The sequence below is a fragment of the Garra rufa genome, chromosome 8, assembly GCF_049309525.1.
Source record: "Garra rufa chromosome 8, GarRuf1.0, whole genome shotgun sequence".
NCBI classification, from domain to species: domain Eukaryota; kingdom Metazoa; phylum Chordata; class Actinopteri; order Cypriniformes; family Cyprinidae; genus Garra; species Garra rufa.
This window is the reverse complement of record NC_133368.1, coordinates 7,903,489-7,929,517: the sequence shown is the minus strand read 5'-3', so window position 1 is coordinate 7,929,517 and position 26,029 is coordinate 7,903,489. Positions and strand designations below refer to the sequence as shown.

At 34.5% G+C, this 26,029-nt stretch overlaps 2 protein-coding genes across 2 annotated transcripts in view; one reads left to right on the top strand and one right to left on the bottom strand.

Annotated features, from left to right (window-relative positions):
* The window catches only part of uxs1 (UDP-glucuronate decarboxylase 1), a 92,759-nt gene extending 78,132 nt beyond the window's left edge, over window positions 1–14,627 (top strand). Inside the window, exons 12-15 of the mRNA XM_073845464.1 lie at window positions 10,099–10,159; window positions 12,058–12,115; window positions 12,199–12,302; window positions 13,826–14,627. Coding sequence (XP_073701565.1) covers window positions 10,099–10,159; window positions 12,058–12,115; window positions 12,199–12,302; window positions 13,826–13,957 — 355 coding nt within the window. The 3' untranslated portion in view covers window positions 13,958–14,627. The remainder of the gene's footprint in view (window positions 1–10,098; window positions 10,160–12,057; window positions 12,116–12,198; window positions 12,303–13,825) is intronic.
* Window positions 14,628–16,364: 1,737 nt separating this feature from the next.
* On the bottom strand, window positions 16,365–21,471 carry ecrg4a (ECRG4 augurin precursor a). Its single transcript, XM_073846135.1, has 4 exons — window positions 21,332–21,471; window positions 20,229–20,270; window positions 19,893–20,056; window positions 16,365–16,682 (listed from the first exon to the last, which is right to left on the bottom strand). The coding sequence occupies exons 1-4, from the start codon at window positions 21,399–21,401 to the stop codon at window positions 16,533–16,535; spliced, it is 426 nt and encodes a 141-aa protein (XP_073702236.1). The 5' UTR covers window positions 21,402–21,471; the 3' UTR covers window positions 16,365–16,532.
* Between the last annotated feature and the right edge of the window lie 4,558 nt (window positions 21,472–26,029).

Below are 26,029 nucleotides of genomic sequence, written 5' to 3'. Positions count from 1 at the left end.
CTTGTATGCCCGAGAGGCGTTTCAAAGATGGCCGCCGAGTGACATGACTTGCCTTAAAGGGACTTTGTCACAAACCCACAGTCTTAAATGACAGACATTAACTGAGTGTCTAAAATCTCTGCTTAGCTTTTAACCATCTGTTTATATATAAACTACTGGCCACCCTACTGAAGGAAGTGTTTTTTTTTTTTGGTTTTTTTTGCATTAATGATACTGGGGAGTTCATTAAAGTCATAATTCGGGTACATTCAAACAGCATAGTTCAGAGGGAAATGTAGGATACGATCATACTGTACCCCGCAGGTACAATGCAACATTACCACTGAGCATAGAGTGAATTTAATATTTAAAGGGAACTTTTCCTTTAAACAGTCTCTTAATATGTATATATAGTACAGATGAGAGTGCAAGAAGCCAAGGCCAATCCTTTGAATATTTTTGAACTCCAGGCATTTACAGAAAGAGATGTTTGATTTTAATGGTTGATGTGGTTGAAGAGAATGTTTTTTTTTTCAGTCTGAGAACTAGCAGATCAATGTTCAACAGCAATGTCAAGGCTTCACAGAGAACACACGTGCTACCTTGGGGGGAAAAAATGTCAAACAGTTCAACCCATGTAATACAAATAGCTTTTGTATTACATGTTCAGTGTGTTAAATGTCCTGAATACCTATACAAATATCTCTGAAAGAAACAGCATAAAGAGTCAGAGAAGAAGAAGCCCGCACATCTTTAGTAGGTTAAAAAAAGAGAAAGCCCGAAATGCTCTTTGTCTTCTGTGGATTCAGATTCTTTGAAACTGACTGAAATTGTTTACAGCATTTGTTGTTCTAGCTTCCAGTGAGTAAAACAATTCAACCCGATTTCATCTGAACTGTTTTGAGTTGGCAGCTTAAAGTTTATTATTGTGGTTTGATCAAACAGATTTCACTAGCAATTTGCAAAAATGTGAAATAGTTATGAAATTAAGTGAGTGTGTTGGAAAAATTTGATGCACTAATCTAAACAAAAAAAGAAACCTTTCAACCTTGACTTTATCTTAAAGGGATAGTTCACCTAAAAATGAAAATTTAGTCATTAATTACTCACCCTCATGTTGTTCCAAACCTGTAAGACCTTTGTTTATCTTCAGAACTCAAATTAAGATATTTTTGATAATATCTGAGAGCTTTGCATAGACCGCAGTGGAAATGACACGTTCAAGGCCCAGAAAGGTGGTAACAGGGTTCACACAAAGTGCTTGAAGTACTTGAATTTTAAGGCCTGGAAACCCTTAAAAATAGAAATATTCCTGAAGAGGCGTGAATTATTGAAAGACAATGTATCTAAATAAGTGTTTAATTTTGTCAATAAGCACATCTTTTCATGCAAAATTCACGCAATTCAAAAAGTATCATACCTTTTTCGCTTATTTCAGCAATGTCAGAAAACAATCAGGCTAAGCAAGTAGTAGTACTGACAGTGTTGCGTAAACATGGCTGAAAATGCGAAAAGAGGAACAGATGAACCAAATCAATTGAGTCATTTACGCTGGAACCACTCTGATTGATTCAAACTCGTGATCAGATTTAAAGAGCCATTCATTTTTGAATTTGAACATGCTTGTAGCGATTTTAAAAAGCAATTAATTGCGAATCATTTGTTTCAGATCGGTACTTCAAATCGCATATCACAAATCATTCGATTTAGATCGGAACAGGTTTGTGAATCATTTAGAGAATTTCAAGATTCAAATCAAATGATAAGCAAAACGCGATTTAAAATCCTGATCTAAATAAAATGGTTCACGATAACGCAAAGTTCCGATCTATGTCAATCTATGATTCGCAATCCACGCTCCAAGTCCTGATATGAAATGATGGTTGACAAATTGTTATTCAGGGTTCAGGACTTCAGAGCATGGATCACAAATCATTTGGTTTATATCAGAACATTGCAGCGGGTTCGCAGATCTTTTGCTTTAGTTTGGACCTTTGGAGCGCGGATCGACAATCATTTGATTTAGATGGGAACTCCAAAATTGAACTGTGGTTATACTATAGTAAAAGTGTGGTATACTTTGTAATACTTCAGTAGTAATACTTTGCATGTGCTTCACTTTATTTGTGCCATTTTTATTAGTATATTTTTTTTAATCTTTTTTTAAGAATTTGAAATAGAAGACATTAGTGAGATCTCTGATTGAAGATCAGTAAAGTATGAAAATCAATAAAGCAGTGCTTGAAAAGTCCTGGAATTTCAGTTTACAATGTCTGTATGAACCCTGTAGTACGGACATCAATAAAATAGTCAATGTGTCATGGTACTCTCGTGAACGCGTATCTAAGACGGACACGGGAGAGAAGAAATTGTTGAATAAAGTTGGACTATTTTAAAGATTTTTTCAAGACCTTTCTGGGTCTTGAAGGTTGTAGTTGCGTTGCTGTCTATGGAGGGTCAGATAGCTCTCGGATTTAATCAAAAATATCTTAATATATGTTCTGAAGATGGACGCAATTAATGACAGAAAGGGAACTATCCCTTTTAAGCGATCCCTGCCTTGTTAGACTCTTGGCAATCTTTGCCTTAGGAAATATTGATTCTGTATTTAAACTCATTGTTATTGAGATAATGTATGTCTGACATTTCAGAGACATTTTAATTTGTCTTTGCAAAATAGTTTTTATCTTTGTATGCAGATGGGTGTTGTACAGCAGAAGCTTGACCTTTGAAAGAAGAGCATAATAAGATTAGATTAATGAGAAATAAAAGATTTTCTCTGGAAGGAGATCATGACAGCAGTAGATCAAGGCTGGATTGGTCAAACAAACCTACCCAAGATAAGAAGTTGTGTTGCATCACGTTTAAAACAATACAGTAGCACTAATTTAGCATATCCTATACAAGCAGCATGTAGTTTCACTTACTGTCGCCAAAAATCTTGTCAGAAAGATCCATCTTTCTTCCATCTTCTCTGTGATGTTTCTCAGTTATCTAAGTCATCATAAAAGTTGCATCGTTTACTCTGTTGTTAAAGACATTTCACCACTTGTTTGATCAGTTTTAAAGGCATTATTATCGTCCCTTCTGACTGAATAAGGTTGTTACAATACCAAATTTCGAGTAGTGATATTATTACCAATATCAGTAAAATTGCTAGTTTCAATATCAACAGTTAAGTATTAATATGCATATGGTCTGGAGGAAAAGAAATCAGTAAAATATCACCCTAAAAGAAAAGTTAACTCGCATAAACATGGCACTTGGTTTGGAAAAGTTGCTTTTCACAGGCTTTGATACCCTTCCCAGGGTCGGAGCCCACACCGCTCAAGGAGATGGCTTCGCAGCTCAAGTCTGATTCATCCGAAAGATAAATACGGGAGTGTTATCTCAAATAAGCAGTGTACACTCAGTAAAGAGAAGATGGACCAGTCTGATTGAGCTCATAGTGTTGTTAAAAGGAAAGAGACCAATTCACATCTATCTTTCCAGATGTATTGACAGATCAAAGGCGACTCTTGTGGCTAGTGTTTGGCTCACATCTAAAATGAATAGCTCATTCCAAAAATCAAAACTCTGCCCTTATTTATGCCCCCTTATGTTATTCTAAATCTTTTTTATATCATGAAACACAAGACATTTGTAAGAAAATGATGACAGAATTATAATTGGGTCTTGGGTGAACCATTCTCTATGATTTTGAGTAAATTCTCTCTTTTTTTTTTTAAGCAATTTTTTTTTTTTTTGTCATTTTGCTTTTATTTAGTAGTACAGAGAAAGAGAGGCATGAAGCAACGGGGTGGACAGAAAGAAATGAGAAAAGACCATAGCCTGCTAGAGGTGATTACAATTCTAGTTTGATTTATTTATATATTTATTTAGTTGTTTTTTTTTTTTTTTTTGCCAAGGCTGATTTGTTGACCAATACTTCGCACGTTTTTATTTTATCTGAATCGGCTGCTAAGGTTTTCTGTTTGGCCAGTAAGTGTTAGAATTGGACATTTATTTTTACAGTGGCAGGGCTTTTGTTTTGACAGATCTAAAAGTACCAGCGCCTAAGCACAGATGAACAAAGAGCTCTTATTCTAGTCTTCATTACTGTTCTAGTAACGAAGGAACATTGATTTGCTTCATTAAAAGCTTTATTGTATTACTGTATTAAAAGTTCACTGTAGAGTATTATGAGATATAGATGGACTGTGTGAGTGTGATTTCCTGCATCTGATACAGCATTCATTCTTCAGCTCAATCTCATATTCACAATAAAACATTAGTTTGAATGTCCACTGAGGAAAGCCATATCTTTGTCGTACTATGCTTTCATCAGCTTTTTCGATAACAGTGCTGCTCAGTGCATTTGTTGGCTGCGTCGTACAAGGTGTTGTTTAAAAGAAAAAATAACTTCTATGTTTATAGCCCTGTTTCAGTTTCTTGTAATATAAAAATCTTTACTGCTGACTCATATACAAAGGCAAATGCTAATACTTTACATTACACCGTCCACATTCAGCAAATAGACATTTATATAATTTCAAGTCTTGCATATCATTTTACAATTGAACAAATCTAGCTGTTAGATCTTCTGAAGTATGAAATTTTAATCGATGTAATCAAATGGGATGCGGACAGGAGAATCCTTCATTTTTAACTATGCTGCTCAAACCCTTCTTTTAATGTTTTAATGTAAAACTGATTTGTTTCACCCATTTTGTTATGTGCAAGTCAGAAATTTCGACTCTGATCACTGAGAATAACAATATCTCCTTTCCTCAATAAGCCACATGATGTAAGGTCTAATTCATGTGTGAAGCACAAACATGTGAGAAGTGCTTGAAAACACTAATCACAATAGTGGTTTTTGACTTGGCTTGACTATGTTTCTGTCAACCTTCTTTATAAGTTCATTCAGAACATTTTCTGACAACCCCCTCCATGCTTCATGTTAGAGTGTAAAGCACACAGCTTGAGAATATACCTGGTAAGAGAATGTTCTTTGTGAAGCATAAAACCCTCTGCAGTTTTACCTGAACATAATGCTATTCAAATTACACTTATTTTTATAATGATAGGTTAATGACTGTCTTGCACAATATAAAGCTCTACATGGCAGCAGCCAGCTCTCTGCTTTATTGTATAAGTTTGTAGGTCATTCATTTTTATAGACATTAATTAATTAAATACACATAATGGCAGCTGCTATTCAGAAAGTTATAGACAACTTATTCAGAAGTTTGTGTGCATGTGCTATGTGGAAATGACCAGTTTGCACATTAAATTCAGTGGTTAGCTTAGAGTTGGACCACAAAGCAAAGCAAAAGAGGCAGTTCATATTAAGAAAGATAAAGAAATATTTGAATCACATTTTGTATTTTTTTCTAGGACACATAATAAAGATAATAAAAAATATATAGATACATCTAAAAACTTGCATTTTCTAACCCAAAACAATGCTCAAAACAACTAGCAATTTTTCCAACAAGCAGTTCGTCCACCCCGAGCTATTGCTGTGTCAAGCAGCAAAATTGCTTCACTTGAATCAATAATGGCTAATCAAAAGATTTTTTTAAGTGTCATCTACAGTTATGACAAGTGGCATGTTAGGCTAATGAGATGTGATAGAGGGCAGGGCTACAGGGTCTAATGGAGCAGAAATGGACCCTTTCCACAGACCGTAATGACACATTTCCACAGTTGTTGACATCTTGTAATTTTTTTTTTCTTTTTATAGATAGATGAGCATGGCATTGGCATGGCTGTGATTCTGCCATAGGTAATCACAATGTGCACATATACAGCCATGTCACATGACTACGAGTGAGATATTGGGTTCATACAATGGCACAAGTGTGTAAATACATAAGAAACAACAACGGAGTGTCTTTAACCCTCATGTGGTGTTCATGTCATTTTTGACTGGAGAAGATTTTCTTTTTCCTGAAAATACTAGTTAATGTTATCGCATTGAACTGAAACTTAGTGACTTTGTTCACAGAGACTATAACAACTTGTCCACATTTTTTATTTATTTATTTTTTACTTTTTTGTGTCGTTTTTTTCACCTTGTTACACCTATGGTGTTGCCGGTCAAAAATGACAGGCCTACACAAAATAGCTTATAAATCCCTCGTTATGCTATATTATCCCCAAAAATTGGATTCAATCTTTTTATCAACTTGTTTTCTTTCAATTAGGACTTGTTTTGTATTCAATTTTCAAACAGTTTAATTGTAGGAGTCATTTATCCGAGCTTATGCACCTCAGTTTTTGAGTGAAAAAAACATTATTTGTTAATAATTTTGGCAATATTGAGAAAAATATGAAAATACATTGCACTGTTGATCACACTAGTCTACTTTAATGTTTAACCAGGAAATTTATTTTGAAATGCTTTTATTTTGTACAAAATGACACAGAGTCACACTTGTGGTGTTCCTGGTCAAAAATGACGAGCCTACACAAAATATCTTATAAATCACTTGTTATGCTATATTATCACCAAAAATTGGATTCAATCTTTTTATCAACTTGTTTTATTTTAATTAGGACTGGTTTTGTATTTCATTTTCAAACGGTTTAATTGTAGGAGTCATTTATCCGAGCTCCTGGTCACTGAAAGTGAATGGGGGAGACTGAAAATTTAAAAAAAATTTAGTTGTCAGGAGCATGTTTATCATGTTCACATATGTATATGTGTGCTTGCAGACATAGAGCCATTGGACATGTGCATGCATGGATACATGTATGCCACACGCACACACACACACACACACACACACACACACACACACACACACACACACACACACACACACAAACTATTTTCTGAAAGAAACATTCTTTTTCACAGTGATAAAATTTTTTTTATCTAATATCCATTCATCAATCTGACATTACCACATTCGAACACACACTCACACACCTAAAATCACACTCACGCACAAACTGGCTGTGACTGCAGTGACCCTGCTTCAAAAGAATCTCTCTTTCATGTTCTTGTTTCATCACACCTTCCAGACAAAATATTATGACATTTTGTTTTGGAACTGTGATGTTCTCATTTTTTTACTTAAAAAATTAGATGCCTACTCTCAGATAAATGAGGCCCACAATTAATTAGATGCAAATAGAAATATAAAACCAGTCCTAATTGACAGAAAACAAGTTGACAAAAAGATTGAATCCAAGATTGGGTGAAAATGTGGTTAAATGAGTAATTTATAAGCAATTTTTTATAGGCCTGTCATTTTTGACAGGGAACACCACAAGTGTGACTATGTGCCATTTTTTTACAAAATAAAAGTTTTTCAAAACAAACTTCCTGGTGAACCATTAAAGTAGACTAGTGTGATCAACAGAACCAATATTTGTTCATATTTTTTTAACATTTCCAAAATTATTCAAAAATAATTATTTTTTTACTTAAAAAATTAGATGCCTACTCTCAGATAAATGAGGCCCACAATTAATTAGATGCAAATAGAAATATAAAACTAGTCCTAATTGACAGAAAACAAGTTGACAAAAAGATTGAATCCAAGATTGGGTGAAAATGTGGTTAAATGAGTGATTTATAAGCAATTTTTTATAGGCCTGTCATTTTTGACCGGGAACACCATAGGTGTAATAGGATTTTGAACACCACATGAGGGTTAAAAACCCTATTTTCTACAGAAATCTTACTTACGCCACAGATTAAAATTTATATTTGACAGTTCAACAGCTGAGCCCAAGCCTCCATTAATGATTTGAAAACGTAATTTAAAAGCTAGTACAGTACGAAGGAACATTGAGTTGCTTCATTGAAAGCTTTATTGTATTACTTTATTAAAAGCTCACTGTATTATGTAGAGTATTATGAGAGATAGATGGAATGTGTGAGTGTGCATCTGATACAGCATTTATTCTTCAGCTCAATCTCATATTCACAGTAAAACATTAGTTTGAATGTCAGCTGAGGAAAGCCATATCTTTGTCATACTATCCTTTCATCAGCTGATAAGGGTGATTTTCGATAACAGCGCTGCTCAGTGCATTTGTTGGCTGCGTCATACAAGGTGTTGTTTAAAAGAAAAAATAACTTCCTTGTTTATAGCCCTGTTTCAGTCTCTTTTAATATGTGACCCTGGACCACAAAACCAGTCATAAGGTTAAATTTTTACAAAACTGAGATGTATATATAATATGAAAGCTCAGTAAATAAGCTTTCTATTGATGTTTGGTTTGTTAGGATAGGACAATATTTGGCCGAGATACATCTATTTGAAAATCTGGAATCTGAGGGTGCAAAAAAATCAAAATCCTGAGAAAATCACCTTTAAAGTTGTCCAAATTAGGTTCTTAACAATGCATATTACTAATCAAAAATTACATTTTGATACATTTACAGTAGGAATTTTACAAAAAATCTTCATGGAACATGATCTTTACTTAATTTCCTAATGATTTTTGGCATAAAAGAAAAATCAATAATTTTGACCCATGCAATGTATTTTTGGCTATTGCTACAAACATACCCCAGCGACTTAAGACTGGTTTTGTGGTCCAGGGTCACATATAGTCTTTACTGCTGACTCATAAAAACAGAGTCATCGCAGAAATTCTAACACACACCGTTTCTTAATATTAATACTTCTTAATACTTTTATTTAGGTAAATATTATTTTTAAATAATAACATTTAATAAACAGCAACAACGGCCATGCAAAAATGTACAAAAATGTATAGGCAATTCAGTCAAAAGTACAAAAGCAGTGCTCAATACAGCATTACATTTACATAAAATATACTGTGATGAGATTATTCCCTCAAACTAAATTTTGTCTGGAACAAATAATAGATTGAGACCAAAGACTGCCTGTTAGATTTACCCAAAACAAATTGTATCTCTTGTTTAACCACTATAGAGACAGTCAGTCATCAGAGCCAGTGGAAAATTCCAGAAGAATGGGTGGGTTCATGAGTGCTGAATGGCTGCTGATGCCCTGAAGCTCACATCTCCAAAAACATTGAAGCAGATTTTCAAATAGACGTCATCTTTTTTAACAAACTGCCTATTTGAAGTCTAAACAAGTTAATTCTCACCTAAAAAAAACTCTTAAAAATACATTCCGTGACACAAAAGCATATGAAAGTATATCAAATTATAGTAGATTTGTTTGTCTGCCATGACACTCGCTGTGAGACAAACAGTGAAATGGTTGGATATCATACATCTCTTAGCCAGTCAGATTCAAGGACCAGAAAGAACTGTTGTATAAAATATATATTTTTTTTTTTCTGTTCACCACTATAGAAGTTAACCCAACTATGACCTTGTGCTTCTGAGTATCCCAGAAATGGGAATGGGTCAATCGATCAAATAAATGCTTTATCACTTCTCTTGTGTATTGGACAGTTATTAGAGAAGTTAGTGGAGGCAGACAACTGAACTTGAGGGATATTGCACACTTTTTCAAACTTCCTCTCACCATAGGCTGCAGGGACTCTCAAGGCTTTAATAAAATATAGATGTCCAGAAGTATCTGTCCTTTCCTGTTGCTGAACTGACCTTGCGAGCCTTAACCATTCATTATTCACAATCTGCATTGCGTCCAATTAAGCCTCTGCATAGAAAATTAAAAGCTCTTAAGCATTGTCATTTACACTTGACTTGTACTAGCACTGTTCATTTGGTTCTTTTGCCCTTGTGGAGGTGCAGATGACAGCACTTGAGCTGTTACTTAATGACAATTATTAATGGTCTTACCATCATTATGCTGTCAGCTCTCTGAATGTGTGCTGACAATATTACATTGAAATTGGAAATCTGTTGTTAAAGCTGGGTGTTTGAATGGCTGTGCTGGTGTGTTAGTGAGATCTCTGCTGCCCCACTGTGTTCATGCACACACACTGAAGGATTTCACATAAGTGTGTTTGAACACCCTGAAGAGGAAACAAACTGTGACTCATTCATACAACCGGATTTGCAAATTGCCAAAGGCCTCTATTGAATTAATGAGTTTAAGTAGTTCTTATCATTTCATTTCCGTTTTATTTATTAGCTCATCACTTTAAATGAAGTCATCACATCTGCATCATTCTTTCACAGACGCCACATACTTGTTTTGTTTTTTTCTGTAGTGATCTGGTGAACGGCCTGGTGTCCCTGATGAACAGTAACATCAGTAGTCCAGTTAACCTTGTGAGTTGAACATTTTGTCTTCTGGCGCTATTCATTCGCATTGAGTTGTTATAATATACTGAATATATATTTAAAATACTCTGTAATTGTTAATAAATTATAAATAGAAACAATCCAGTCATTTGCAGTTTAGGCCTGTCTTTCAGTTGTACTGTAATGTTGAATGACTAATTAAAAACAATCTTCATTAGTACAGGTTTATATAGAAGCCCATTTCCGCCACTGAATAAAAAATAAAGAAGGTAGCTGCGACTTTTTATCTCACAATTGTAAGTTTCTCAGAAATGTGAGATATAAACTCGCAGTTTTAAAGTCAGAATTGTCAGAATCTTTTTCTCACAAATGCGAGTTTGTATCTAGCAATTCTGACCGTTTTCTCAGAATTGAGTTTATATCACACAAAAAAGTCAGAAATGCAAGATATCAACTCAGAATTGTGAGATATAAACTTGCAATTCTGAGAAAAGGAAATGAAGTCTTCTCAGAATTGTGATATAAACTCACAAATCAATTGTGAGTTATAAAGTCAGAATTGCAAGATATAGTCGCAATACTGGCTTTTCTTTCAGAATTGCAATATATATAAAGTCAGAATTGCAAGATAAAATCTTTTTCTCACAAATGCAAGTTTGTATCTGACTTTTTTTTTTTTTTTCAAAAAACTGAGTTTATATCACACAAAAAAGTCAGAATTGCAAGATATAAACTCAGAATTGTAAGATATAAAGAGCTGCAAGTTTTTTCTGCAAGTCAGAATTGCGTGATATAAACTTGCTATTCTGAGAAAAGAAAATGAAGTCAGAATTGCAGGACATAAACATATATTTTTTCTTTTAGAGTTGTGATATAAACTCAAAACAATTAGGAGTTATAAAGTCAGAATCGCAAGATATAGTCACTATTCTGACTTTTTCTCTCAGAATTGTGATGTATAAAGTCAGAATTGCGAGATAAAATCTTTTTCATTTGTATCTAGCAATTCTGACTTTTTTCTCAGAATTGAGTTTATATCGAATAAAAATTCAGAATTGTGAGATATCAACTCAGAATTGCGATATAAACTCAGAATTCTGAGATGTAAACTCACAATTGCGAGAAAAAAGTCGGAATAGCTAGATATAAAATTACAATTGTAAGAAAAAGTTTTTATCTTGCAATTCTGACTTTATATATCGCAATTCTGAGAGGAAAAAAACAGAATTATGACTATATCTTGCAGTTCTCTGCAATTGCGAGTTAATATCACAATTCTGAGAAGAAAAGTCAGAATTGCACGTTTATATCCTGCAATTCATTTCTCAGACCTGCATTTCTGTCTTCCATAGGTTTATTATAGTTAACTAAAACAAAAAATTCTTTTGATTGATTAATTACAGAAACCACATATAATTTCAAGCGACTCAGTACTATATATATATATATATATATATATATATATTATTTTTTTTTTTTTTATTTTTTTTTTTTTTACATTATTTAATAATCTGTTAACCTACTATTGATACTATTAATCTGTTTAAACTGTTTATGATGCAATATTAATTTATTCAGCTTGAAACGTTAAAAAATATATAGCATTTGTAGTAATTAATATTAACCAAAAGACAGCCCATTTTGATCATTTGATTACATGAAAATGTTTAAACAAACACATTAATGCTATATAGATTGGACAACTATTATAAATCTGAAAAAAAAGACACTTCTAGAGCTATTTTTAAACTTGTTTGATAATAATTCTGCCTTTATATTACATTTAATTGAGCTGCTAGCGCTTACACTGGGCACATAGTACCAGGGCTAAATTGCTTGTCCTTCAGAGTCAATTAAATGTGAAGGTGATATTAAGACCTTCTCCTACCTAACCCTATTGATCTCTCTCCTCTTCTCTCTTCTAGGGCAATCCCGAGGAACACACCATACTGGAGTTTGCGCAACTTATTAAGAGTCTAATTGGTAAGTAGAAATTCTATAAAATTGCAAATGAGGTTTTAGATTCTGTGATTAAATGAACAGCTCACCGCTGATTGTCTCCTCAGTGAGCCGCAGTCATATTCAGTTCCTTCCAGAAGCACAAGACGATCCACAGAGAAGACGGCCAGACATCCGCAAAGCCAAATTGCTTCTGGGCTGGGAACCTGTGGTGAGTTACAAACTGAGCATCGTGAATATTAGGGCCGTTTTATCTATTCAAAACCAGAAAATCCTGATGCCTAAAACTGTATGTATATTGATTTCTTCAAGATTTATCATTATTTTTTTTTTTCCTGGTTTTATTTCATGTATTTATTTGATTAATTTATCTTTTTTTTTATAGATTTATTTGTATTTTTTGTTCCCTATTTTTATTCATTTTTTATAGATGTAGATTTGTATATATTAATTTTTATACATTGATTTATTTTTTATACATTTTATTTATCTTTTCTATGTATTTATTTATTTATGTATTTATTTATTAATATATAAAAAAAATCTATTTGTATTCATTTTTTTATTTTATGTATTTTTATTAATGTATCCATTTTTATAGATTTTTTTGTACATTTAATTTTTTTTATTTCTGCTTTTATTTTTCTATTTTAATGCAATTTATTCTTATTTTTTAATGTATTTTCATGTATTTATTAATTTATAGATTTTTTTTACATTATTTTTTTATATATTTTATTATTATATTGTTATTTTTGTTTATTTTATTAATTTATCATAGATTCATAGATTTGATTTTTATGTTTTTTTCTATTTTTATACATTTTTATTATTTTTTCTTTTGCTATTAAGTTATTGATTTTTATCAATTTCTTTAATACATTTTGTTTTTTCTGTTTTTTATACTTTTTAATTTTTTAATTACTTTTTTTTTATGTATTTTCATTAACTCACTAATTTTTATAGCTTTCTTTTTATAAATTTATTGGTTTCATTTGTTTCTATTTGTATACATTTTTATTCTTTTTTTATTTTAATAATTTATCGATTTTTATAGATTCATTTTAGAATTTATTTAGTTTTATGGATTTATTTTATTAATTTGTAGACTTTTTTTGTTTATTTTTACATTTATTTTTGCTTTTTTTATTTTTATACATTTGTATGCATTTGTTTCTTTATTTTTTATTGATTCATGTAAAATTTATTTTAGTTTATGTAGTTTTTACTTTTATACATTTTTTTATTATTAATTTATAGATTTTTATAGATTTATTTTTTTGTTGTTTTTATTTTTATACATTTTTATTCACTTTGTATTTTTATTTATTTATTTTTATTAATTTATTGATTTTTATAGATTTAATTTTATAAATGTATTTTAGTTACTTCTATTTTTATACACTTTCATTCGTTTTTTCTTTTGTATTTATTTTTGTGTATTTTTTAACTTACTGATTTTTAACAGATTTATTTTTTTAGTTTTGATTTAATTGTTTACAATGAGACAAGGAGCATACCTTGAATTTTGTTTTAAATAATTTATTATTAATTAAATATTAAACATAAATTGTTTATATTAATTAAATGAAATACTAATAATCAGAATTAATGTTTCTTCCTACTAACAAAGTTTAGTAACTTATTTTTATGACAGTGTCAGTTAAGGTTGAACAAGTAATAATTCATTGTTGGAACAGTGTGTTCAATAAGATGCGCTTGGTGTGTTTGCAGGTGCCACTGGAGGAAGGCTTAAACAAAACTATCCAGTACTTCAGCAGAGAGCTGGAGCATCAAGCCAACAATCAGTATATACCCAAACCCAAGGCTGCACGGATGAAAAAAGGAAGACCCCGACACAACTGATGACTTGTGTTGATCTCAGGGATGCTGGGATACTGAGGGACCTTAGACGTCCAGCAGCCATTTTACAGCGTGGGCTTCCCACCTCCCACTTACAGATCCATCTTTTTGAAAAAAAGAAAGGATTTTTTCTGATGTTTTTCGCTAATGTTTTTGAAAAGCAGCTCAGGCAGAGAGCTGTCTCTAAAGAGTTTGTTTTTCAGTCAAATGTGCCTCAAAGATACCCAATTTACAGACTTTGCCTTGCACTTTGGTTCGTCAGTCGTCTGTCTGTTATTTAAAGCGAGCTTAAATCTTCATGTGCATTTTTGTTGTGTGTTTACATTCTGTGCCGTTTTAATTGATGTGATCTATTTTTTTATCATTGTCAAAGCTAGCGGTGTGTTTTTTTTATTTTATTAAATGGACACCTGTAGAAAATGATGGGAATTAGCAACTGCAAACTATTTAAAGATCTCGAACGTCTGCTCTGGAGCAGGAAACCTCATCCGGCTCCGTCAAGAAATTTGAGGACACAGATAAAAGAAAAGCTTTGGAAAATGTTCTTTCTGCTTTAATCTTTGTGACGATTTTGAGCTAAATCTGTTGTTACCTTTGTGAAACTTCATACAGAACTTTGAACCTATAATTGATTTCAGGTGAAAAGAATATTTTAATAAAATATTTACTGTGACTTTCACTGTATTCTATTTTTAATCTCACTTTATCTGTTTCTATTGCTTTTGCTGTGTTTCTGTTCATAAATCCATTTCTCTTTTTTCTTTTTTTTCTCCGTTCACCATTTCGTCAGAAGTAACTTGTTTTTTTTAAGGCTGCATTTATTTGATCCAAAGTACAGCAAAAACTGTAAAATTCTGAAATATTTTTACTATTTAAAGTAACTGTTTTCTATATCAATATATTATAAAATGTAATTTATTTCTGTGATGCAAAGCTGAATTTTCAGCTTCAGAACTCCAGTCTTTAATGTCACATGATCTTCAGAAATCATTTTAATATGCAAAGCTGAATTTTCAGCTTCAGAACTCATTTTAATATGCTGATTTGCTGCTCAGAAAACAGTGTTTTATTAATTTTACGAATAGAAAGTTAAAAAGAACAGGATTCATTTGAAATGGAAGTATTTTGTAACATTATAAATGTCACTTGATTAATTTAAGTCATCCTTCCTGAATAAAATAATTTCTTTAAAAACAAACACAAAACCTCAGTTAGGTTCTGTGGTCTTTATTTTAACACTTTCCAACCTTTCGAGAAAAAAAAAAAAAGATTGCCATTTACTCATCATGTTCCAAACCCATTAGACATTTTTCAAGAACATCATTCTCGTTCTTTTCCATATAATAAAAGCTAAAAATATGATTTGACAAGATTGGTAATGACTTAAAGGATTAGTTCACTTTCATAACAACAATGCACAGATAATGTACTCACCCCCTTGTCATCCAAGATGTTCATGTCTTTCTTTCCTCAGTCGTAAAGAAATAGTTTTTTTGAGGAAAACATTTCAGGATTTCTCTCTGTATAATGGATATGTATGGCGCCCCGAAGTTTGAACTTCCGAAATGCAGTTTAAATGCAGCTTCAAAAGGCTCTAAACTATCCCAGCCGAGGAGGAAGGGTCTTATCTAGCGAAACGATCGGTTATTTTCGAAACAAATTGACAATTTATATACTTTTTAACCTCAAATGCTCGTCTTGTCTCATCTCTGCGCAGCGCATGTGAAATCTGTGTGATTCAGGTAAATACAGTTAGGGTACGTCTAAAAACTCCCATCTCGTTTTCTTCCCTAACTTCAAAATCACCTTAGATCGCTGCAAAAGTACCTACATAGTGTTTACAAAGTGAACATAAAAAGAAACTCAAACTCCCTTTACAAAAAAAAGGTAAAAACAGCATTATAAGACAATTTTGACATTGAAGACATAAACGAGATGGGAGTTTTTAGACGTACCCTAACTGCATTGACCCGGATGCTACTGACTATACATTCACTGCACAGAGACGAGACAAGACGAGCATTTGAGGTTAAAAAAGTATATAAATTGTCAATTTGTTTTGAAAATAACCGATCGTTTCGCTAGATAAGACCCTTCCTCCTCGGCTGAGATCGTTTAGAGCCTTTTGAAGCCGCATTTAAACTGCATTTCGGAAGTTCAAACTTCGGGGCGCCATCCATATCCATGATAAAGAGAGAAATCCTGAAATGTTTTCCTCAGAAAAACACAATTTCTTTACGACTGAGGAAAGAAAGACATGAACATCTTGGATGACAAGGGAGTGAGTACATTATCTGTGCATTGTTGTTATGAAAGTGAACTAATCCTTTAATTTTCAGTCTTTTTTATCACATACAGGTATCATATTTTGTATAGCAGTGGGTCTTAACTCAGGTCCTGTGTAGGCTACTTTTAAGTTTTTCAAGTCATATTTTAATTAAATGATGACAGATGAATTTATGAGATGTTCTCTGTTATTTCCATTTACAAAAGAAAGCACAAAAGAAGTACAAGCTACAGAAGGAAGAAGTAAGCTGACATCACTGTGGTTATGTTTTATAAACATACTCTTGCTGTTTTAGTAGTAGTCATAGTTGACATTTGCGCCGTGCCTGTATGAGCTAGAGCTGCGAGGCCCCATGGGAGCGTTTTCATCATAATGATGCTGGCGCCCTTGGTCACTGGATTGGTAGTGGTCCATCCAGTAGGCCAGATCCGTCTCAAGTCTCTGAAAGAAGGTTGGAGGAAAAATGTTCAAACATAAAGAAAACCCCCAGAAATCTGAAACAAGATGTCTCATAAATAATGACATTTTATACCACTTGTTTGTAGAAGTAAAAATTACTGGAAGTGAATGTCACCAGAAGCCAGACACATTACATTTACAAATGGCCGCACCCGCTCTTGTGAGAAAAGTAAGGCGGAGCTTTACTCGTGGTTTGGGTCTTCATAGTTTTCTACAAGATACACATAAATCAATATTTCATGCCCATTACTTATTTATTTATTTGGTAAGAAACCATAGGTCATTCGTTTTACTTGTGGAGTTCACCTTATCAGCTTACTGGTGTTTATTTTGCATTAATGACTATTTTAGGTTATTTGCATATTGTTCATTTAATATTTATGGTCTAAAGAATTGATCAAACCAAAAAAATGGTTCAGAAAGAAACCAAGGAATCACGTCCCTCATTGATGTGTAAAACACTCAACATCAAACCCTGTAGATACAGGCTGGAAAGACAAAGGTGTGCATTCACTTACAGCAATTTTCACAAACATCAAGAAACATGGAGGCGATCAAAAATGACAGTGACAGTGTCATATAAACATATTTTTATGGAAATTGGCTCAATGAAAGTTAAAGTAGAAATTACTTAACTACTATTACTTAACTTAGCCTAGATTTAAGAGATAATTTGCATATTGACATTTTTATATTAAAAAAAAGTACCTGTTTAGATATTTTTTTATATTTTTAGAAGTATTACTTTAGATGTTTGATGTTTCAAAGAAATAAATAGAAGCTGCAGCTCTGTTTAAGTCACAGAAGCGTCTTATGCTGTGTTCCAGACAACTCGAAATTCAGATTTTTCCCAAATCTACTAAACATTAATAATAAACCGTTTGAAATCGGACATCCGACCTAAATTCGGGGCAGATTGATCAATCCCGACTTCAGCGAGACGCACCATTTGACGTCACTAGTTGCTTCCAATGAGCATACTGTAGAGCTACCTCATGTCAAACTTAAAGGAGTACACTCTTAAAAATAAAGGTGTTTCACGATGCCACAGAAGAACCTTTTTTTGTCTAAACAGTTCCATAAAGAACCTTTAACATCTGAAGAACCTTTCTGTTTCACAAAAGGTTTTTTGAGGTGAAAGAAGGTTCTTCAGATTATAAAAAAGTCAGAAAAAGATGGTTCTTTAAAGAACCTTTGAACGAATGGTTCTTTGTGGAACCAAAAATGGTTCTTCTATGGCATCGCTGTGAAGAACCTTTAAAGCACCATTATTTTTAAGAGTGTAGTTCACTTTCAGAACAAAAATTCACAGATAATGTACTCACCCCCTTGTCATCCAAGATGTTCATGTCTCTCTTTCTTCAGTCGTAAGGAAATTATGTTTTTTGAGGAAAACATTTCAGGATTTCTCTCCATATAATGGACTTCTATGGTGCCCCCGAGTTTGAACTTCTAAATGCAGCTTCAAATCCCAGCCGAGGAAAGAAGGGTCTTATCTATCAAACGATGTAATTTTCTAAAAAAAAAAAAAACTTTTTAACCTCAAACGCTCGTCTTGTCTAGCTCTGTGTGTACTCTATGTAGAGATTAAAAAGTATATAAATTGTAAATGTTTTTAGAAAATAACCAATTGTTTCGCTAGATAAGACCCTTCTTCCTTGGCTGGGATCATTTAGAACCCTTTGACTCTGCATTTGAAGCTGTTCAAACTTGGGGGCACCATAGAAGTCCATTATATTGAGAGAAATCCTGAAATGTTTTCCTCAAAAAACATCATTTCTTTACGACTGAAAAAAGAAAGACATGAACATCTTGGATGACAAGGGGGTAAGTATATTATCTGTAAATTTTTGTTCTGAAAGTGAACTACTCCTTTAAAAACATTACTCATTTAGTTTACAAAATGATACCTTCATTTTCACACATTTCGTGTTTTCAAAAGGAAGGGCAGTATTTTTTTCCCCAGTTTTTGCCATAATTAACACGAAAACACGAAATGTTGGTACTTCATGTGTACTGTCATGTGTAGCCTACACACCAAACGCTATTTTATTAGTAGATTACATACAAAGTCAATGTAAAGCCGCGAATTCACGCTGGGCGACACAAATGGCGCGAACTGGGCGTCATGATTGCCGCGAACGCGCAAAGTATGGTCTTCTGTTCTGTGCAAGTTTGATCATCAACTCGCGGGGAAAATTCGCATAACGTGTTGTCGCCAATCAGCGAAGAGCTTGTTGACACATCTTGTTTGACACGTCCGATTTTTTTTTTATTGTTTTTAATCACACGAGTGACGTGAAAAACTAATATTTGCTTAGCGTTTGGTGTGACTGTGATGAAATCATTTAGACCTTTTTGCGAACCTTGTTTAGCAGATTTAAAGGAACCAAATTTAATTTAAATTTTTTACGAACTGGATTTCACTATGACTGTTGTTGTTTTTTTTTTTTTTGTTGTTGTTGTTGTTTTTGTTTGTCTTTTTGCATTTTTTTATTTATTTATTTATTTATTTATTTTTGCTTTACAGTTACAGTCAGTCATAAATGTAACAAATCGGTGTGGGGAAAATGTATCAAAATAAAAGTAGCTATCAGTTTTAATGTAGTAAATTAAAAGTCAACAAAAATATTTATACTTATACTTTATACTTAAATACAGTAACACAGTATGAAAGTATAAGAGATACCTGCTGAAAAAACAATAGACACCATCATAGAATTTGTTATGGTTTTACTGGTCATAATGGGACTTGTATTGGTTTTAATAAAAACTGTAATGGACCCTGTGGGTCTCTACTGGTAATTGGTTACTTTCTATTGGTGACTTGTTAAAACCACTAAATCAATAAATGGAATATGTCCCAAAACACTACAGAAAACCATTTTGTAATAGTTGTAATGGTTAAAAGTCAATGGTTTGTATGTTTGTGATTGTATTTGTAGTTGAAACCATTAGACTTTCTGTGATGGTTTCTATTTTTTTTTCAGCAGGGATAGGTCTATTCAGAAACATCTTAATGTGGTTGTCTTAACTTAAAGTGTGGCACAATTTTCAAATTTCTGTAAGTGTGAAGTAAGAATGACATAAAGGTGTTATAGCAGTAGCTACCTGATGCTCGTAAATCATTTAAAAATCTTTAGTAGTTGAACTGATTTATGCTATTTTTAAGAAATGCCAACGAGCACTCACTGCTTCATCAAAGCCCATGTACATGAACTGCTGGATCCACTGCTGAACGTCCGGGCGGCTGCGGTCCCACAGGTTCCTTTTGGGTCTTTTAAGGGAGGCCAGAAACTGTTTGGCCCTGGAGGGAGTCACAGCCACAGCTGCAGCTGGCTTTACATTACCGTCCACTAGTGGGAGACAAACACAATGGACCAATAGGGTCATAGCACACCCACAGATATTTTCATATCAGTGGGAGCATGGGAAAACATTTTCAAAAGATATCTAATCATAGTTTTAACAAGAGAAATTAACTGTACAACAAGACAAGAAAATATATACTGAAAAGAGAAAAATCACCTTTTTTCAAGAGTTTTTCCAGAGTGTTCTCACTGGCAACATCTAAAGAATATTAACAATTGAATTAGAAAGATTTATATATTTTATGCATTTTTACAGTTTTGTGTGTGTTTGCGTGTACACCATAGAGATTTTTGCAATTTACAAAAAAAAACTGTAAAAATCTAAATTATGGCATGTGCAAGTAAAAACTATGAATTACCATGAAATTTACAGTGGAAAAACAGTAAAACGACATCCCCAAAATGTCCAGTTTCACATTATATTTGGTTATATTTTAAATGCATTTTTCTTCTATTCATTTGTATTATCAGTAATGCACATAAATTGTTTTGTGTTACATTTTCTGTTATTTAGTAATTGTTTATTGCACTATTTTAGTGTCAGACATATGTCTTGAAGGCCACTGAATTCTGAATTCAACATGTGGTTTTCTGTTGTGCCACCTCCAGTGTTATGGTGGTGCATATTTACACAAAACCACAGAGGATATTTTTCAAGATGATGAATGTAAAAGACAAGCAGCATCACAAAAGAACATCCCTCAAGTAAATAACATTCAGTTTGGTATTTTCAAGTCTTCATTCAAGAACAAAGCCATTTTCATGCATTCAAACTCTATGTGGAAAGCTGGAGACTATCAGATGGGGGGAAGGGAGTGAGATCATAAGGTGGAGAGGAGAAGCTAACAAACTTATGCAAAGATGAAAAACAAATAATAACCTGCAAGTAGGCGTCAGATTTCAAAAACTTTTGATGTTTTAGTGAGACATGTGACTGCAGAGATTTCCTAACTCTCTCTCTTGATTTTTACTCTCTCCGTACAGTTCCTTTTTATACATTTAATATGCCGTTTGAAGATAAAAAAAAAATCATTCTTTGTCTTTAAAGTGCACATCCAGAGACCAAACAATAAACTAATTTCTTCCCACAGTACATTTACTGACCTTTCCCACATTTTCTACTTTATATATCAAGTAAAATCGCCCACTTTCTTACTTCAGACATAACTAGACTGCAAGAAACTTTTAGAAGACATTTGTGAAAGACAGAAAAAGCGAGCTGCAAAGTGCAAGAAGAGAGGAAAAATTGAGAAAAATTACCCGAGAGAGCCAGTACAGTCAATAAGGTCACAAAGGTGAGCAGGCGCAGGTAAAACTTTTCAGAAACCATGATTTCTTGTCTTCTTCTCTGTCGATTTGCACAACAGCAATGATCTGCAAGCAAACTTGCAGAGACGAGAGAGGAGGAGAGAGCCCGAGGGAAGCCCACGCAAACATTCTCAACGGAAACTGCAGCTGGCAAATTACTGTAAACCAAGACGACTCGCAGAAAGATCCTGTCTTTTTGTATATTTAAGCGCTTACACATGTGCAGTGGTAGTATTTTTCCACATTAAATGGAGTTGCAGCTTTTCATAGTGAAACGTGACACTAGCTTGACTTTTTTAAACCTCTTCATATTGATTTATTTTATAAGTAACTGTCGTCAAGACCCTGGTGTATGATTTATTTTGAAACAGTTTTCAATTGGAAATTGCTAGAAAATGTCACAAATAATTACAATGAAATGGCAAGCATGCACTGAATTAAACATGAAATTCTGAAGTACAGTCGAAAGACTCAGATTATATTTTCCTGTAAAATGACCTCCTGCAACATTGCCCTGCCTCATTTTTGCTGAATGAAGCCCAATATTTTTGGGGTGCTTATTCTAAAAAATGTTGCATGATTTGCTGTAGAATGTCTTTCTTTCAATTTTTAGGGGTTCAAGCCTGTAGCGCTGGAAACCTATTGTAATTGTTAGAATGGCCAAGAATCAGCAATCTTCCCTGTGAAACTGATTGTGTAGACCAAACCATAAGTCGTAGAAATTTGAAACTTGGAGGGATGGTAGTACTCACACCACAACAACGTCACAAAGGTTCCCCCTAATTGGCATTATAGGGGGCACAACATCAAAAGTATGAAATTGCTCATAACTCCTAAACCATCAGTCATAGACTCAAGTGTCTTATGTTGTTGGAATCCATGGCTCATGTCAAATAACATGCCTCAGATTCATGAGGGCGAAATCTTTGGGGTATTTTGGATTTTTGAAAAACCTACTTTAGCGAACTAGTCCTACACTGTAACCGATTTTTGTAATTTGAACAGTATTTTACTGTAATATCTACAGTAAGATACTGTAAAATGTATATACAGTATTTTACTGTAAACTGCAAAGGATTATGGGAAAATATATGATCACTACTGTAATTCTCCACTACTGTAAATCCGTTTACAGTAAACTACTGTAAATTTACAGTAGTGAACTTGCCCGCGAAAAATTGACCAATGGCAAGGGAGATTTTTTTTTCTCCTGTTGAGAGGAAGTGGCGGTAAAAAGGACAAAAGAGAAATGTTGCATCAATAACTCGACAAAAAGGTTAGTATGATTGTTAGAACCTCGTTTTGGGTCACTGCAGTTTCTCAGGTCTGTCGAGTGGATCAGCAACAAGCGCGCTTGGGATAGACAACAACACACCAAAGTCTAATACAAGTTGGTTTATTGTTATCTACTAAAGAAGATGGGGCAGTCCCATCTTTTATACAGCACCCTTACAAGCCTTCATGTAGGCGGGGGTTCACATATCATTTAAGCAAATACTTCTACATATGGGAAGGAAAATTACAGATGATCCAGGGCAACTATAAGGATGAGAGGAAGATAGTGCAGCCGCACTCAACTGGTTTCCTGACGACAGATAACCCTGAAACAGACAGACAAAACATCCCCAGAACGAACTGTTTCTCTTAACTGAAGTAAACTGCAAAGAACAAAACTACAAAATATTAACTCAAGGAAACTGCACTGAAAAACACATTAATGAAAAACACATTAATTCTTATAATCCCCTCTTCCAGACTCTCCTCTAGAGTCTGGATTCTTCTCTATCCTTCTGTGGCAGTGGGCGATATCCTGCAGAGATAGCAGACACCATAGTATACATACGTTGTGTGAAACATTTCACAATGCATGGACCAAAAATACACAATAGAAACAAAATAAGTAATACCGGTATTATCATTGAGACATAAGGTGCAAACGTGCCAAATAGGCTAGAGAGAATACCCCAATTCCAATTGTTAGTTCTAGACTTTAGCTCATCCTCATATATCTGGGATGAGATCTGCTTCATAGTAGCTACAGCAGTGCCAATTGATCCCTCGGGCTCATCATTTGCAGGTATGTATGTGCAGCATTTGTCACCTACAACAGAACAAACCCCTCCCTGCTGGGCAAGAAGCATGTCCAGGGCCAACCTGTTTTGCACGACCACCTGTCTCAGTGCACGCAGCTCGCTTTGTACCCCTACCAGTGCAGCTGTGGTGCTGTTAACAAAGGATGCCAGTCGATAATGCATGATGTTCTGTTGTCTCAGTAGGTCAGAGACGCCGAACTGAGGTACCATAGACTTCCAGAACCGAGTCCAGTGTGACCTCATCTGATGTTCCTCAGGGACGTCCTCGTTGTCCACTGATCGTTTGCTCCTGAAAGACAAATCACGTTGTGTATGCATAACAGTCACACGATGTTGCAGCTGCACTGGTGCACAGAGGCCTGTCCAGCTCATCCTGTACGTGTTGTTTACAGTGTCCTCACCACAGTACCAGTACCAGTCATCAGCCAGCACTGCACCTTTTGCTGGCCAGGGGGACTCACAGTACATTAGTAGTGATACACAGGCAGTGTTCGTGGAGGTGTAGCAAACAGTTCTATTATTTCCCTTAGCACATGCTGTGGTGTTCTTCTCACATGAGCCCCTCTCGAACCTTGGACAGTAGCTTTGCAGCCACCTGTCTATACCCTGCCCTTGGTTTATTATTTGTTTACAATTTGTAGCACTTATACCTGTCACGCTTTCACCTGATGTCCCATTAAAACAGTAAGGAAACATAAAACCTTCTGGTAACACCAGGCTAACTTTTACATCAACAGTTTCAGTTTCATTTTTACTTGATGCACTACCTTCTTTCTTGCACGTTTCATTCATACAACAGTAATTATGGTACCGTTTAGTTTGATCAGTATAGGGTGTCGTTACCCTTTTTACACACCTAGGAGACCATACATACATTTTCCCTGCATAATATGTACAGAACACAGTAAAATTGGGGGGTTCACAGTTATGGACAAATGGTTTCAAGGATACAGTTATTATGGTGCGGAATAATTCTTGACACACCACACATGATTCATTGGTCAGTTGACGTGCTGTCCAGTTTGCATACTGCCAGAAGAGGTTTCTTTTGGCCTCCTCCTTCGAAGCGTTGTACCATGAGTCCAGCTAGGACAATACACATTATTGCTCTGGAAAACAAAAACAGTTAGTACTTGTAATACATTGTTCTTCATTTCAAGGGTTTCACTCTGGTTGCATGAATCCACTGTGGAAAAAGATCAGTTAAAACAGCAGTTCTGGTCACAGCTAGTATCTCTGTAGGCCCATCATACCGAGAGTCATTGAGGCCCCCGGTTTTTAGTTTCTTTATCAATACTTGATTGCCCACTTCAAAGGGGTGTGAGTTAGCTTTCGGGATCTCAGGGTGTTTCATGTTAACCCTTTCCCAGAACTCATTTAATTTTTCTATTAGGCCTACAGAGTACTCAGACATATGATCAGTTAACACCACACCTATCCCTACCATTCCGTGGCGCCAAGGGATGGGGAAAGGTCGGCCCATCACCACCTCATAGGGTGATAAGTTGTCTAAATTTGGCTGAGGCATCATTCTTAGGTCTGCTAAGACAATTGGAAGAACCCTTGTCCAATCGGATGTATTCATACTGATCATTGCTTTTCTTATCTTTTGTTTAATGGTCCTGTTCTTCCTCTCAACGAAAGCTGAGCTTTGAGGATGGAAGGGTATATGTAGTCGCCAATCAATTTGTAACTCTTTCGCCAATTGCTGCGTTACTTTTGATGTGAAAGGTGTGCCCTTATCGGAATCTATCGATACCGGGATACCATATCTGGGTATGATTTCTTTGGTTAAAAACTGCACTACAACATTTGCATTTTCCTTCGCACATGGAAAAGCTTCTACCCACTTAGAAAATTTGTCCACAAGCACCAAGAGGTATTTAAAAGGTCCCCTCTTGGGCATGTGTGTAAAATCAACCTGCCACTCAGTAAACGGTTGGTTAGGCCTCGGCAGGTGTTGATGTTTTGCTGGAGGTTTGCTTATATTATTTTTAGCGCAAGTTAAACATCTGTCAAGAATGTCATTAACCGTTTGCGGTAATTGGTCGACGCAAAATAGACCTCGCATTGTATCTAGTACCCCTCTTCGGCCGCGATGAGTGATACCATGAAATTCGCGGACGAGAAACGGTAAAACAGACGTAGGTAAACACAGTCGACCATCTTTGTCACGCCAGAGGTCATCAGGTCCCTGAGACGCAGAAAAAACTGACCAGAATTGACGGTCAGATTCACTTGCTGCTTTCTGGACAGCGATAAGGTCAACATCTGGAATTAGTGATGACGTCATTTTTGAGGTTGACACTAGAGCTACATTAACATGGGGGCTTTGAGGCCCCTCTTGGGCCGCTTTTTTTGCATTTAGGTCAGCCAGTGAGTTACCCTTAGCCTCATCTGTATATAAATTCGAGTGTCCCTTTGTTTTTACTATGGCTATTCTCCTTGGGAGACATGAGGCTTCGATCAATGACTCAACTAAATTTTGATGTGAAATTGGCTTTCCATCCGCCCCCACAAATCCCCTGGCTCGCCATATTTGAGCAAAGTCATGTAC